The following is a 15,000-nucleotide window of genomic DNA, read 5'->3' on the forward strand; positions in this document are numbered from 1 at the left end:
TACTTTAAAAGTCATTGTTAAAAATGATTAGCAAAAAAAGCTGACTTTAATTCTATGTATTTTTCTATATACTTTTTCACTGTGATTGGAATTGTGTTTTAGTCAGAGAACATTTAGAATTTTCTTAAAAATCCTGGAAAACATAAGAATTTCAAAATTCTTCAGGTCTTTAAGGATAATTCCGTAACTTATTTCATGTCAGTGAGAAACTTCAGTCATATTCCCAGAGTCTGGCCTAGATCACTTCGTATTTCCACACTCTTTATGAGGTATTTATTTTTATTTTTTTGTAGATATGATGCAGCCATTGACTTGTTTACACGTTCATGTGCTGGATATTGTGTTGCTACTTTCATTTTGGGAATTGGAGATCGCCACAATAGTAACATTATGGTGAAAGATGATGGACAAGTAATGCCTTTTTCTCTTCAAAATGTTTTATAGTTCTTTAAATGGATTTTAGATATTATATGTTTCCATATGTCAAAATATTAACATGATTTCTTATTTTTGAAAGCTATTTCATATAGATTTTGGACACTTTTTGGATCATAAGAAGAAAAAATTTGGTTATAAACGAGAACGTGTACCATTTGTTTTGACACAAGATTTCTTGATAGTGATTAGTAAAGGAGCTCAAGAATGCACAAAGACCAGAGAATTTGAGAGGTAAGCTTAAGGAATTAAGAGCATAGAGCCAGGAGCCAGTGGTTCATGCCTATAATCCTATATACTCAGGAGGCTGCGATCTGAGATTTGAAGCTAGCCTGGGCAGGAAACTCCAGGAGACTCTCCAATAAACTACTCAGAAAAGCCGGAAGTGGTGCTGTGGCTCATGTAGAGCACTGGTCTTGAGCAAAAAAGAAGCTCAGGGACAGGGCACAGGCCCAGAGTTGAAGCCCCAGGAGTGGCAAAAAGAAAAAGAAAAACAAAAGAAATCAAGAGCATAAAATAACAAAAATTCTTACCTGCTTCAGCAGCAATTGGTATTTTTTAAGAAATTCAAAATAATAGCTACTGTTTAGCAAAACTAGAATGTGCGTGTTGCTGTGGAAGACATTGGAATGAAAACTAATTTCATTTATTGAGCCAATTATAATTTAAAAATAAAGTAATCCTTAAATTTATCACACATAAAAATTTTATTTGCTGCTGTTTGAATAATTAAACCCTTTGTCCTCCATATTGCAAATAATATAAAATGATTAAAACAACATGCATTAAAGAGCCAGGCAGCAGTGGCTTATTCCTGCATTCTTAGCTACACAGGATGCTTTAATCTGAGGATCTAGATTTAAAGCCAGTTTGGCCAAACTTTGATCAGAAAAAGCTAAGGCACAGTGTTCAGACCTGAGGTCAAGCCCAAGTTCTGGCACAAAACCAAAACAAACAAAAGCCATAACTTGATGAAAGTCAAGTGTATTTCAATGCTTATTCACAATTTTTTCTATCATTAGTCTTTCTTAAAACCTAAACCAATTTTATAAAATTGATTTACTTGACACTCAGTCTACATACTTAAAATACTTACCAAATTTCTGGTATCGTGCATTGTTCTATGTATTTGTAATAATGCAATAAGCAAAGTTTTTGTCTTCATGGGGCTTACATTTTAGTAGGATGAAGGATATAGAAAATGCTGGCAAGAAGATCAGGGAGAGGGAGATAAGTTATAGTTTATACTTCTTTCCAAATAAGCTCTTTTAATTATGGGATATTTGTATAGAGACCTGAAGATATTAATACCATTTGCTCCATACTGACCAAATGTTTTTACCACTTACAGGTTTCAGGAGATGTGTTATAAGGCTTATCTAGCTATTCGGCAGCATGCTAATCTCTTCATAAATCTTTTCTCAATGATGCTTGGCTCGGGAATGCCAGAACTACAATCTTTTGATGACATTGCATATATTCGAAAGACCTTAGCCTTAGATAAAACTGAGCAAGAGGCTTTGGAATATTTCATGAAACAAATGAATGATGCACATCATGGTGGCTGGACAACAAAAATGGACTGGATCTTTCACACAATTAAACAACATGCATTGAACTGAAATGGTAACTATGAGAAACTGAAAGCCCAATGTGATTCTACACTGCACTGTTAATAGCAGCCAGCAGGCAAAGACTGACTGCATAAGAATTGCACAATCCGTGAACAGCATTAGAATTCACAGCAAGAACAGAAATAAAATATAATTTAAATAATGTAAATGCAAACAGGGTTTGAAAGCACTAAACTAGTTCATTTCAAAATTTAAGCTTTAGAAAATCATGCAATTTCATATTATGCCTTAAGTCCAAAAAAGGTAAACTTTGAAGATTGTTTGTAACTTTTTAAAAAATGAAACAAAAATTCCCAAAATATATACAAATGATGGAGAGGGAAAAGAATGACATTCTGTTTGTCTTGTACATGTTCTGTGTTGTTAAAAAAAAAACCAACAAATGTGGTTATTATATTAGCCTAAAGAAAACTGAAGTTTATGTTAAATTACATGAAATTACATGAGATTGGAAAAAGAATGAAAATTTTATATTTTCCCATTGCTGCTCAAATTTACAATTTGAAGTAGGGTGTTTAATTTCCCCCCTTGGACTCCTTGTTTACTGAAGTAACAATGCTTGGGGTAGAAAGGAGTTTTGAGATTTCACCCATTTTTAATTAAAATCAAACACTTTGAAGATTTGAGGTCTTATCTGCAGAGTTTGGAAGCAGTAACAAATGAGACCTGACATAAAGTAGTTTTTGTTGGATTTTTGTTTTTGTTTTTTCTCCTGGACAGTATCTACAAGGATATGTCTCTTCCTTAGAAAATTCTGGGCTCCCACAAATGAAAGTAATCATCATAGAAAGAGTAGCAAGAGTAGTTCTTGTCCTAGAATTGTACAGTATTCATCTTGATTTACTTCTCCAGTTGAACTGAATACATTTTACATGCATGTTTTCCAGAATATAGAAGTATTAATGTTATTAAGAAGATTATTTTTTTTATTAAAGGCTATTTATATTATAGAAACTATTATTAATATATATTCTTTATTTACATAATCTGTCCCATAGTCCCGCATTGTTTTGCACCCCAAATTTTTATTGTTGGTTGGAGCATGGTTAGCTTTTCTCTTGGTCTATTCATGAGGCTCACTATCCCATTTGTATCAGTATCCATTATATAACTACTCGAGGGAACAGATTGAACTTTACCCTCCTTACTTTTATTTCTTTCTATTTTTACATGAATCCTTATCCTTTTATAGTTGAGAATCATATGAAATTAGTTACCAAAATTAATGTCATTCAGCTTACGTATACTCACCCCTCAAGTGAGATATGGTGCCCATGCGTAATTTATAATATGGGTGAATAGAAATCATGAACTTTTTTTTTAACCCTTTTAAGCTATTTATCTATATTCCAGTAATAAAAGTAGAACTTTAAACCATTTAAGGTCCTTTTCCTTTTCCAAGTGGTCAGGTCTCACTCCAATTTCATTAAAATTCCATTTGATCATAGAATATATTCTTAAACATTTTGCAAATCATTTCACTTAAGATATAGTAGCTGATTCTAGTCTTCTCCATAGAATGTGTTATTTTGCTCACTATGTGAAATGATTCATGTCCTGAAAAATAGCTTTAGCAAATGTACAGTTGCCACACCAAGAAATAAAAGTGCAATAATTACTGACAGTTTTCTAGATTAGACATATTATTGGAGAACAACTTTATAAAGAGTGCACATTATATTCTCTAGTACAAAAACATCATCACTTTAAAATACTCATCTATGAAATCACATAACTATAGTAGAAGTTGAATAGTGAACAAGGGACTCTAATACAAACACTTAACTATCCAGCTACTTTAGAACCCTCAAAGGGCATAATTACTGAAGATGTAGGTACTTCACTAAAGCATGTATATAATACTGCCAAAAATATATAAATTTGAATATTAGGTGAACTTATTTCTGTATACTGTCTTGGAATAGTAAAGCAGAATTTTAGCTCTGTTTTAAGCAGGAAACCCAATAGATTAGATTCCTTTGCAGGTGTAGATTTCATAACTTATTTAAGCTTCTTAACATTTTATGTTAAGATATGAGCAGCTTATTCATACAAATATCCCAGTCTTTTCTGTATCAGGGATTGATTATAGAAAAACTCAGTGGGAGATACAAATCTGCAGCTTTGATGGTGGAAACTGAAGAATTAATACAACTGTGTTTTGCCTAAGTGCCAAAAAATGAAAAAGTAAAAATAAGCCTTGAGACTTTCACAAAATTACAGTACCTTTTTTGCATGTTTTTCCACATTAGTTCAGATAACTATCACCTTCCCCAACTCCCATGACCTCTTCGCCCATTTAAAACACACAAGCTATATAGCTTATTTCATGGTTCACATTTATTTTTGCAATATGATCACCAAATTAATTGGAGCACTGTAGACAAATTGTATAAAGAATCTAGGCTAGTCTAAGAAAGGAAGGAGGAAAAGTAGTATTCATAAAAGCAAATACCAAAAACTGAACTGAAAGCTACATGGAGTGACTAACAAATCTGTTTGAAGTGGGCAATAATACAGCTGCTTCTAAGTACTTGAATATCAGAAATTAGTACCCAGGGATTGGTCAGTTTCTATGGCTAACCATTATTGTCATTAGATAGAGTGTAACTGACTTTAGACACCATAGTTTCATTAAATAACAAGAAATAATTTATTCAGTAATTATTTTGGAGGGGAAACAGAGTCTAAAGAAAAACAAAACCTAACAAAATAAAAATTAGCAAAAGATAATCAACTGAAATTCATGCTTTAACTTTTTATGATATTCTCAAGCTATACAAACATTTCTTTGGAAGATTTTTAGAATGCTGCTAATTTGAAATCTGTTAACCTTATTGTTGAATCTTTTTTTTAATGTTTCTAATTGGATTTTTTAAAAGAATGGAATTTGGTTGCTATTTTCTGATAGAACCTAAGCTTTTGTGGTTCTTAGTGTTCTCTGTAAAAGTTAGTGTCTGGTAATCAACTTTGAGTGTTCCTTTCTATTCTGTTTTATATTACAAGTCCAATAAGAAATGGGAACCTAGTGAATATATAATGAACTGTAAAATATTTTAATGTGTAACTTTTTCAACTGTGAAACTATGACTTGGTTTTTGATGAAACAGCTGCTGATAAAGTATTTTGTGTAAAGTGTAGTTCTTATTAATAAGGAAAATGATGATTTGATTAGACTCTGTATACCCTCTTGGATTTTATTTTAAATGGATTGGTGATTTTTACACAGATAAACTACAGTCCATTTATGTTCTCCTTCTATAAAGACAAGTGATTTGACATTATTGGAAAAAAGTGTAAAATGCCTACTTAAAGGTTCCATGGAAATCTCACAGAGCATAAACTTGGATTGGTTTCTTTAGATAATAATTCTGAATATCTGTTTAATTCTGAGTATGTTTAATTGTGATTAGTAGCCCAGGCTTCCCAACTTTTTGAAGAAATTTAATTTTCAGCAGTACGTTAAAGATAGTATGCTAACTTTTTCTGAATATTGTAGTTCCTCTTTTCTGTACCTGCACAAAGTAGATACTGGGCTGGATCCAAATGTTCAGAGTCCACCTTAAAAAATATTTTGAGGTCAAAGACATCACTAAAACATTCAATTTACATACAGAGAGCATGAAGTATCATAGATTGTGGTGCTTCCACCATTTAAAGAAATTTTATGCTTCCTATGTTTTTGAAAAGAGGGAATGTGAAGGAAGGTGTTAAAATGCAGTGGAGCAGTATGATTGAGCCTCTTTTTTTTTTTTTCTTTTTTTGATCTTAATTCTTTATATCCATCCTGCTCAGATGGGGCAAGTCATCTTCAGAAAACTACAGATTGTGAAATTATACATACCTTGAGGGAATTAAGTCTTATTCAAGGATGGAATTGTGAAAGTTGAACCATAAGATTGAACCTTAACAGCGTCCTCAGATAGTGTGTAGTTACAATACTACATGTGGGCTGTTTTTAAAATGCAACATAAAGCATTTTAATTATTGCATTCAAGTTACATGTATGTATATATATATATATGCATATACATATGTGTGTATATGGCCTGGGAAGTTTATTTTCTTCCTAAACATTATTTTCATTCTCTGAAAAATTATGAGATTTATCTTAACAAAACTGTGATCCTACTAAAATAGGATTGGTGACTACCTCAGAGGGTGAATAGGGGAAGAAACATACCATCATAGTACAATACTTCAGGCTCTCATGTTACAGAAATTTGGCAGATTTTAGTTTATTTTAGATACATAAAGTCAAAGGTATTTTTAATTTTATTTTAATTGTTGCTAGTCCTGGGGCTTGAACTTGGGACTTGGGCACTTTCGCTGAGCTTTTGTGCTCAAGGCTAGCACTCTACCACTTGAGCCACAGCTCTACTGCCAGCTTTTTAGTTGTCAGTTGGACATAAGAGGCTCATGGACTTTACTTCCTGGGATAGCTTGGAACTGTGGTCCTCTGAATAGCTAGGATTACAAGCATGATCCACCAGCACTTGATAAAATAACCAGGATTTTTGAGCCAGAAACATTTCTGGAAATCTGATAAACACTTGAGTTCTCCAAACTACTCTTACAAACATAAATCTGATAAGGGACTTTATGAAATTCAAAGATAATGATTACAGAAATTCATGCTAAAGCTAAAAAACTTATAAAAAAACTTTTAATAGGAAATCATAAAGCTTTCCTTTTTAACCTAGAGAGCAAATAAAAATAAGAATACTATATATATATATATATATATATATATATATATATATATAATCTTCCCCCAAAATACTTTAGTGATAAGTTAAAGGACATGACAGATAAGCATAGATTGCTTAGATTACAAAATGATTTAAAACTTTTTTTCTTTATTTACTAATAAGAAGAATAGACTTAATTTACCAATGGGGTTAATTTTACTACTTTCCCCAGTAAAATTTACATATAGCTGTATAAAAAATTAAGTTAAGAGTATATCATACAGCTCACATCTGACACTTTTTGTTACCTAGCATGGCTTAGATATAAACATTTCTAAAATCAAGCAGAAGCACTGCATTGATAAAAAGGAAGTACTAACCTTAACCAAGTGGAACACTTGAATAGCATATGTTTTAAGACTGATATCCCAGCTTGGGATGTTAATCTTAGTTAATAAATATTAGGTAATAAATTCAAATCTTTTGAATTTTACTTTGATATTTTATTACATCTTCTTTAAAAGATCCCTGAACTAGGATTAGCAATGTGTCTACAAATAAAAATATCTACAAAAATACTCAACAAATGCACTATCAATGAAGAAAAGAGAACAGAATGCATTTGAAAATGCCAAAAGAACCTAGTACTCTGAACCTCTTTGCACTGTGATGTGCAAAACTGGCTGAGGAACTATTTAAACTCTAGTCCAGTATTTTCCTTAATGTCTCCTGCACCATTAAAACCAAAGGCATGAAAAGAAAATCCTCTTGTATTGCAAGCCATCAGTGGCTCATGCCTGTAATCCTCGCTATTCAGGAGACTAAGATCTGAGTTCAAGCCCGAGGACTAGTACAAAAAAGAAATAGGATCTTTGTAGTCCAGTGTGACCTCAAACTCAAGATCCTTTTGCCTGTAATTCTCAAGTGGTAGATTTACAGGTATGCACCACTACACCCAGCTCTAAGAACCCAAGTTTTAATGGTAATAATTTCATTGTAATTCCATTCTTTACACTTGATTTGTTTAAATAAAAAATAATGTATCCATTTTTAACATAATGGCACTTTGATATTGAGGAGAATGTAACATTAGCAAAAGAAGATTAGAGACACAAAAAATGTTTGGAAGCTTCAACTTCACATTGGAGGCTTCAGCAGCAAGGTATAACCAGTGCTTTTTAGCCCCATTAATTGTAGCAAGTCTATTAATATTTTGTTCTCTCAATGAATTGAAATCCTGTGTTATAATGCACTAGTTAGGAGAAAAAAGTTAATGTTCTTTTATGATGGCCCAAAATGTCTTCAGCACAGCAAGATGCATGTTATTATATTAAACATATAGGATAATAAAAATCACTGAATTTACCACCTCTTCCAAGTCTTGCTCTTCCTGGCAAGAAATTTGGCACTTACTGTTTGCATCAGAAATGTCATTGTCTGCTTTTTTTAATTTTATATATATATATATATATATATATATATATATATATATCTTTGCAGTCTGTAATACTACACTGCTAATTAGACAACAAAAAACTTAACTTGGACTTGTGTACAAACAATCCTTACAGTATTATGTAAATAAGATTATGACAATATTTTGGCCATTAGTTTTGAAAAGCCAATGAGTGTTGCTAATAATAAAATTAATTTTGATTTGAATGCTTTTCAATAATGACTACAAATACTTGATTGAAACCCTGAAACTATGATGCCTGAAAAGCCAACTTTTCTGCCCTTAACAATCATATACTTACTTTAAGTAGACTTGTACACACATAATGTATGTTTGTATATGTATAAATACATAAGCCTTTTTCCCTCAAGTCAGTTGAAGACCAGAATCTAACAGTGATGTTAGGCTAGAAGCAACTTGTTTATTATTAAACATTGTGAAAGATAAGTCTGAGCCTTTCTGTTACCAGAAAATATAATCCAGGTTGCCACTATGAATTAAAAAAAAAACAACTGCAGAAATTAAAATAAGACACTTCAGCAGTTCAAATTAACAGTATTTGTTAGGAGAAAAAAAAAGCAGAAACCTCAAGAATTGCATATTATGTGAAAATCAAAAATATAATAAGAATAGAAATAACTCCTTAAGATGGTTACAAGAATCTCCAGAAGGATATAAAGTATACACACATACATGTATTCTTTCATGAGGGAAAATTTTTTTCCCACAGTGTTCTTTTTAATTGTAAAGGTGATATACAGAGGGATTAAAATTACATAAATCAGGTAATAATTAATTTCTTTTTTGAACAATGTTACCCTCTCCATTTTCTCACACTTTTTCCCCTCCTCATCCCCTCCCCAAGTTGTATAGTTCATTTTCAACATAGTATCTAGTAAGTATCACTGATGCATTTGTTCACCATTTGTCCTACTCTTTTCTCCCACAGCCTTTAAAAACAGCATGTTCTGTGTCTAACCTATGTATCACATTTAGCCAAGAAAGGGAGGGGCTTCAGGACCTACTTTCTTCAATACACTCTACCCTGTTTCATCTGTACTAAGGCTGCCTATTGAAATTCAGCAGAACTTAATAGCTATTGTTTAGTTTTGTTTCTCCTTTTTTTTCTAGTGAAGATACTTTATTTCTCATAAAATTATAATTGTACAATGCTCTACAGGAAAGAAAATCCTTCAATGCCCCAAATACCATCTGGCTTAGTCATCATCGTCCTTTCAAGAACAAAAGAGGTAATTAATATTACACAGCTCATTTGTGAAATACAGCATTTATGTTCTTAAGTTTTATTTGCCTTTAACTAAATGTTAAGTCCAGTTTAAACCTATACTTTCTGTAATTTAGCCAAATCAAATCTATCATAATTCAAAGATGATAGGATAAAATACAATGCTAACTGGTGATGCTAAGTTTTGTCAAGTAGTTGGCAAACGGTGATAGCTGTGATTTAGACAGAACAAAGAGATTTCTTACCAAGTAGAAAAGCCTATGCTCATTTATTGTTATTATAAAGGTGATGTACAGAGGTATTACTGTACATTAGTCAGGTAATGAGTACATTTTCCTTTCATAGTGTCTTCACTCACTCTCTCCCAGTACCTCTCTCCTGTCTCTACCCATGAGTTGTATCGGTGTCCAGTGAGCTCCTCTACTGTACCTTTTCACTGATTCCCCCTTGAGTTCTGTGTCCTCCCTCCCACTGATTCCCCCTTGAGTTCTGTGTCCTCCCTCCCACACTCCTAAATATATACATGCAAATAAATGATACATAAAGACAATCATCAACCAAATTTTTTAAAAGATCTTGTTTCCATATCTTAGAGTTTGTTTCAATATATAATGTAAATATAAAGAGGCACATAGGCCTCTTTATAGAGAAAACATGCAGTTTGTTTCACCATGATTTGTTCTTGTTCCATCCATTTCCTTGCAACTAATTTAATTTTATTCTTTCTTATGGCTGTGTAAAATTCCATTCTGTATAGGTACCACATTTTTTTTTAATCTACTAATCTATTGTAGGGCATCTGGGCTGTTACCTATCTTGGCTATTATGAATGGTGTCTTTATGATATCCTGGCCTGTGATGTTCTGAGTAGATGCCCAGGAGGGGTATGGCTGGGTCTTAGTGATTTGTGTTTTTAGTGTCTTGAGTAACCTCCAGAGTGGTTGTATGAGTTTGCCTTCCCACCAACAATGCAGTGGGGTTCATTTTTCCCCACATCCCCACCAACATTTATTGTTTGAATTCACAATGTTGGCCAATTTAACATCGGAGATGGAATCTCAAAAGTAGTTTTGATTTGTATTTCCTTTATTGCCAGAGATGATGATCATTGCTTCATGTATTTCTTTACCATTCTTACCTCCTCTTCTGAGAAGTCTTTCTCCAGTCCCTTGCCCATTTAGTGTTTGGTTTATTAGCTTTGAGCCCTCCCAAAGTTTCTTTAGCTCCTTGTATATATTGGATATTAGGCCTTTGTCTTATGCATTGCTGGCAAAGAACTACTCCCATTCTGTTAGCTGGATTTCTAGTTTAGTAACGATGTCCTTAGCTGGGCAGAAACTTTATTTTGATTTAGTCCCACTTGTCAAGTGTCTCTCCTATCTGTTGTGCTCTAGGGACTCTTCAAGAAGTTTCTATCTGTACCTATGAGTTCTAATGTTTCTCCAAAGTTTTGTATCTGATGCTGAGGTCTTTAATCCACTTTGAATTACTACTAGTGCATGGGAACAGGGATCCACTTCTAGTTTTCTGCATGTAGATGCCCAGTTTCCCAATACCAATTATTGAAAAGGCTATTTTTTCCCCCACTGTATATCTTTGGGTCCAGATAACTGTTAAGTATGTGGCTTTATCTGCAGGTCTGATCTGTTGTATTGATCTTCTAGTCTACTTTTGTACCAATACCAGACTCTACTAGAACTTGATCTCTGGGATTGTGATACTACTTGCATTACTTGTTTGCTTAGAATTTCTTTGGCTATTCTAAGCCTTTTTTTGCCCCATATGAATTTTGGATTTTTTTCTCTATCTTGGTAAAGAGCATCATGGGGATTGCATTGAATTAGTGTATCATTTTTGGCAATATGGCTGTTTTCACAATATTCTACCTGTCCATGAACATGGAGGGTCTTTCCATTTCCTGGTGTCCTCTTTTATTTCTTTCTTCAAATTTTTATAGTTTCACTATAAAGATGTGCATCTTTGGTTAGGTTTATGCCTAGGTTGGGTTTTTTGTTTTCTTGTTTATTCATTCATTCATTCATTCATTCATTTATTTATTTGAGGCTATTGCAAGTGGAGTTGTTTTCCCGATTTCCTTTTCTGCTTGTACATTGTTGACCTACAGAAAAGCTCCTGGTTTTTGTGGGTGAACTTTGTGTCCTGCTTCTTTGCCAAAGTGGTTGATCAGTTCTAGAAGCTTGGGGATAAAGTCTTTAAGGTTCTTTAGATATATTATGTTATTTGTGAATATTGATAGTATGACTTTGTTTTTCCCTATGTGAATCCTTTTATATCCCTTTCTTGTCTTTTTGCTCTGGCTAGGAATTCCAGAACTATATTGAAGAGGAGTGGAGAGTAGATGTCCTTGCCTTATTCCTCATTATAGGGGAAATGATAATGATGTTGCTGTTGGTCTGTCATATACAGCCTTTATTATTTTTTAATGAATGTTCCTTCTATTTATAGCTTCTACAAAGCTTTTAACATGAATGGATGTTGTATTTTGTAGAAGGCTTTTTGTGCATATATCAAGATGATCATGTGGTCTTGTCTTTTGCTCTGTTGATATAGTAGTGTATTGCATTTATTGATTGTATATCTGTTAACCAGCCTTGCATCTATGTGATGAAGTCTACTTGATCATAATGTATGATTGTTTTTTGATTACTTGCTGGATTCAGCTGACTAGTATTTTATTGAAGAGCTTTGCATCTGTGTTCATCAGAGAAATTGGTTTGTAGATTTTTTGTTGGATCTGTTCCTGCTTTGGGGTTGTGTGATATTGACCTCATAGAATAACTTTGGAATTAATCCTTTTGTTTCTATTTCACATAAAACTTTTAGGAGTATAGAACCTTCATTGGAACACTTCTGATTATTTCCTTAATCTTGTGTGTTATGAACCTATTTATTTAGTTTATATCCTCTTAGTTCAGCTTAGGCCATGTGTATGTCTCTAAAAAAATGTCCATTTTTACTAGGTTTTTCCATCTTATTTGAGTATAGTTTTTGAAAGTAGTCCTTCATAATTGTTTGAATTTCTTGATGTTTGTTGTAATGTTTCCATTTGGCACTAATAATTTCATTGATTTGAATCTCTTCATCAATCTAGCAAGTGGTCTGATGGTTTTATTGATTTTTTTCAAGGAACCAGCTTTTTATTTCATTGATTTTATGCACAGTTTTTTAAAATCTCCTTTTCATTAATGTCTACCTTATCTTTGCTATTTCTCTTTAATAATTTGGGGTTTTGCTTGCTCTTGTTTTCTAGCAGTTTTAATCGCATCAGTAGGTTATTTATTTGAACGATTTCTTTTTTCTTTGTGTGTGTGTACTTAGAGCTTCAAACTTTCCTCTCAGCACTCGTTTTGCTGTATCCCAGAGCTTCCAGTGTGATTTATGGTCTCATTTTCATTGAATTATAAGAACTTTCTGATTTCCTCCTTTATTTTTTCAGTGACCCACGTGTTATTCAAAAATGTGTTATTCAATGTCCACATGTTTGAGAATTTTCTGCAGGATGTTTCATTGTTGAGAACTAGGATGATTCCATTCTGCTCAGATAGGATGCCAGGAGATATCTCCATCCCCTTGTATTTGCTTAGGTTCTTTGTGTATCATATGATGTCAGTTTTGTAGAGTGTTTCATGGGTTGCTGACAAGAATGTGAATTGATTTGTTGTTGGGTGAAATACTCTGTAGATATTTACTGCGTCCATTGGGATTATGGAGTCATTTAATTCAGAAGCTTCTTTGCTTGTTTTGTTTGATTTACCTGTCCTTAGTGAGGGTTGAGTGTTAAAATCTCCCACTGTTACTGTGTTGGGGACTGCTGTGTTCTGTAAGTTCAAAAGTATATGTCTAATGTATTTAGGAGCTCCATTATTTGGAGCATAAATATTAACCACTGTGATTTTCTCTTAAAGGGTCATGTCCTTTATTAACATGTTATGACTTTCCTTAGTTCATTGTACTTATTTCAATGAAAAGTCTATTTTTATCAGATTCCAATATGGCTACTCCTGCCTTCTTGCAGGAAAGATCTCTTTCCATCCCTTCACTCGGAATTTGTGTCTATCTTTCACAGTGAGAGGGGTTTCTTGGTGAAAACAAGTGGTTTATTTCTGTTTTGTTTCTGCTGCTCTATTGAGTTAATTAATGTTTAAGGTTACTTTGGAGAGATACATCATGTTTCCTGCCATTTTCTTGTTTTACTGTAATTTTCTTCTTTCCTCTTCCTGTGTTTACTAAACTAGTCTAGTGATTTCTTCTCTAATGTATTTCTTTTATTTTGTTTTCTTCAGATTGTATGCTTCCCTTTAATATTCTTTGGAATGCAGGTTTAGTATTCATGCATTCCTTTAATTTTTGTTTGTCATTGAAGGTTTCACTTTTGATGTGAATTATGCATAACTTCACTGGGTACACCAGTTTGAGTTGACAGTGTTGACCTTCAGGGCACAAATTATACCATTGCAAGCTCTCCTTGCATTAAGAGTTTCTGTGAAGGAAGATGCAGTGATTCTGGTAATTTTGATGTTCTTTCCATTGTAATATAGTTCCTTCTTTGATTTTGCTGCATTTATAATTAATTTCTTGTTTTCTAAGTTTAGAGTATTCACTGAGTGTCTAGAAATATTTCTTCTTGGATCCTATGTGCTAGGAGTTCTGTATGACTCTGTCAGGTGGATAAGATTCTCTCTTCAGATTGGGGAAGTTTTTTGTTGTTGTTGTTGAATAGGTTTTCAGTGCCTTTAGTTTTGAGTTCTTCTCCCTTGTCTATCCTGGTTCTGCATGGATTTGATGTATTCGCTGAATCTGCCAGTTCTTAGCCTTTCCTGTGTGTTTTCACAGGCATTTGAATTTTTTGTTCTAATTCCTCTGTTTTATTCTCAACTCGATACTATCCTTTTTATTTCACTCATCTGTTGCTGATGCTTTCAGCTGTGGTTTTCAATAGGGAAATTGAGCCTTCCAAGTTTCCAAACTCTTTGTCGATATCACTTCTCAGGGCATTAATTTTGTATTTTAATGAAGTCCAGTATTTTGGGAGCAACCTGTATACTCTTGGTAATTTCTTCCTTGTGTTCTATTTTTTTTAAATATACTCTTTTATTTCATTGCTTAATTTTCTTATCATGTCTTAAATGGTCATTTTTGCCTTCCATCTCTTCCTCTTCATTCTTACTAGGGTCTTTCCCTGGATTGTTGTTGGCTTTTGAATTTGTCAAATTGTCTGGATTTTGCAATCTTTTGTTGTGATTTACACATTTGGATTCAAGGACTGTAGGGATTGTTCAATTTGTATATTAAGTTCAGTGATAGAAGGGTGTGATTCACTAGATTTATTCTCTATTGAACTTTGTGTTTGGCAGCTTTTATTTTTATTTTTTTTATTTTTATTTTTTTAAATTTTATTTTATTTTATTTGTGAACAAACTGTACAGAGGGGTTACAATTGCATGGGCAGGATAATGCGTACATTTCTTACCAAGCATTGCAGCCTCCTCCTTTGTTTACCCTTCCCATCCCTTCCCA

At 33.1% G+C, this 15,000-nt stretch overlaps 1 protein-coding gene across 2 annotated transcripts in view; it reads left to right on the top strand.

Moving 5' to 3' along the window:
- The window catches only part of Pik3ca (phosphatidylinositol-4,5-bisphosphate 3-kinase, catalytic subunit alpha), an 85,996-nt gene extending 80,558 nt beyond the window's left edge, over positions 1-5,438 (top strand). For both annotated transcript variants that reach the window (XM_013036563.1, XM_013036564.1), the window contains 3 exons: positions 294-411; positions 518-669; positions 1,787-5,438. In XM_013036563.1, the coding sequence (XP_012892017.1) occupies positions 294-411; positions 518-669; positions 1,787-2,057 (541 nt within the window). In that variant the 3' untranslated portion in view covers positions 2,058-5,438. The remainder of the gene's footprint in view (positions 1-293; positions 412-517; positions 670-1,786) is intronic.
- The last annotated feature ends 9,562 nt before the right edge of the window (positions 5,439-15,000 follow it).

The sequence above is a fragment of the Dipodomys ordii genome, unplaced genomic scaffold (assembly GCF_000151885.1).
Source record: "Dipodomys ordii isolate 6190 unplaced genomic scaffold, Dord_2.0 Scaffold300, whole genome shotgun sequence".
Lineage (NCBI taxonomy): Eukaryota > Metazoa > Chordata > Mammalia > Rodentia > Heteromyidae > Dipodomys > Dipodomys ordii.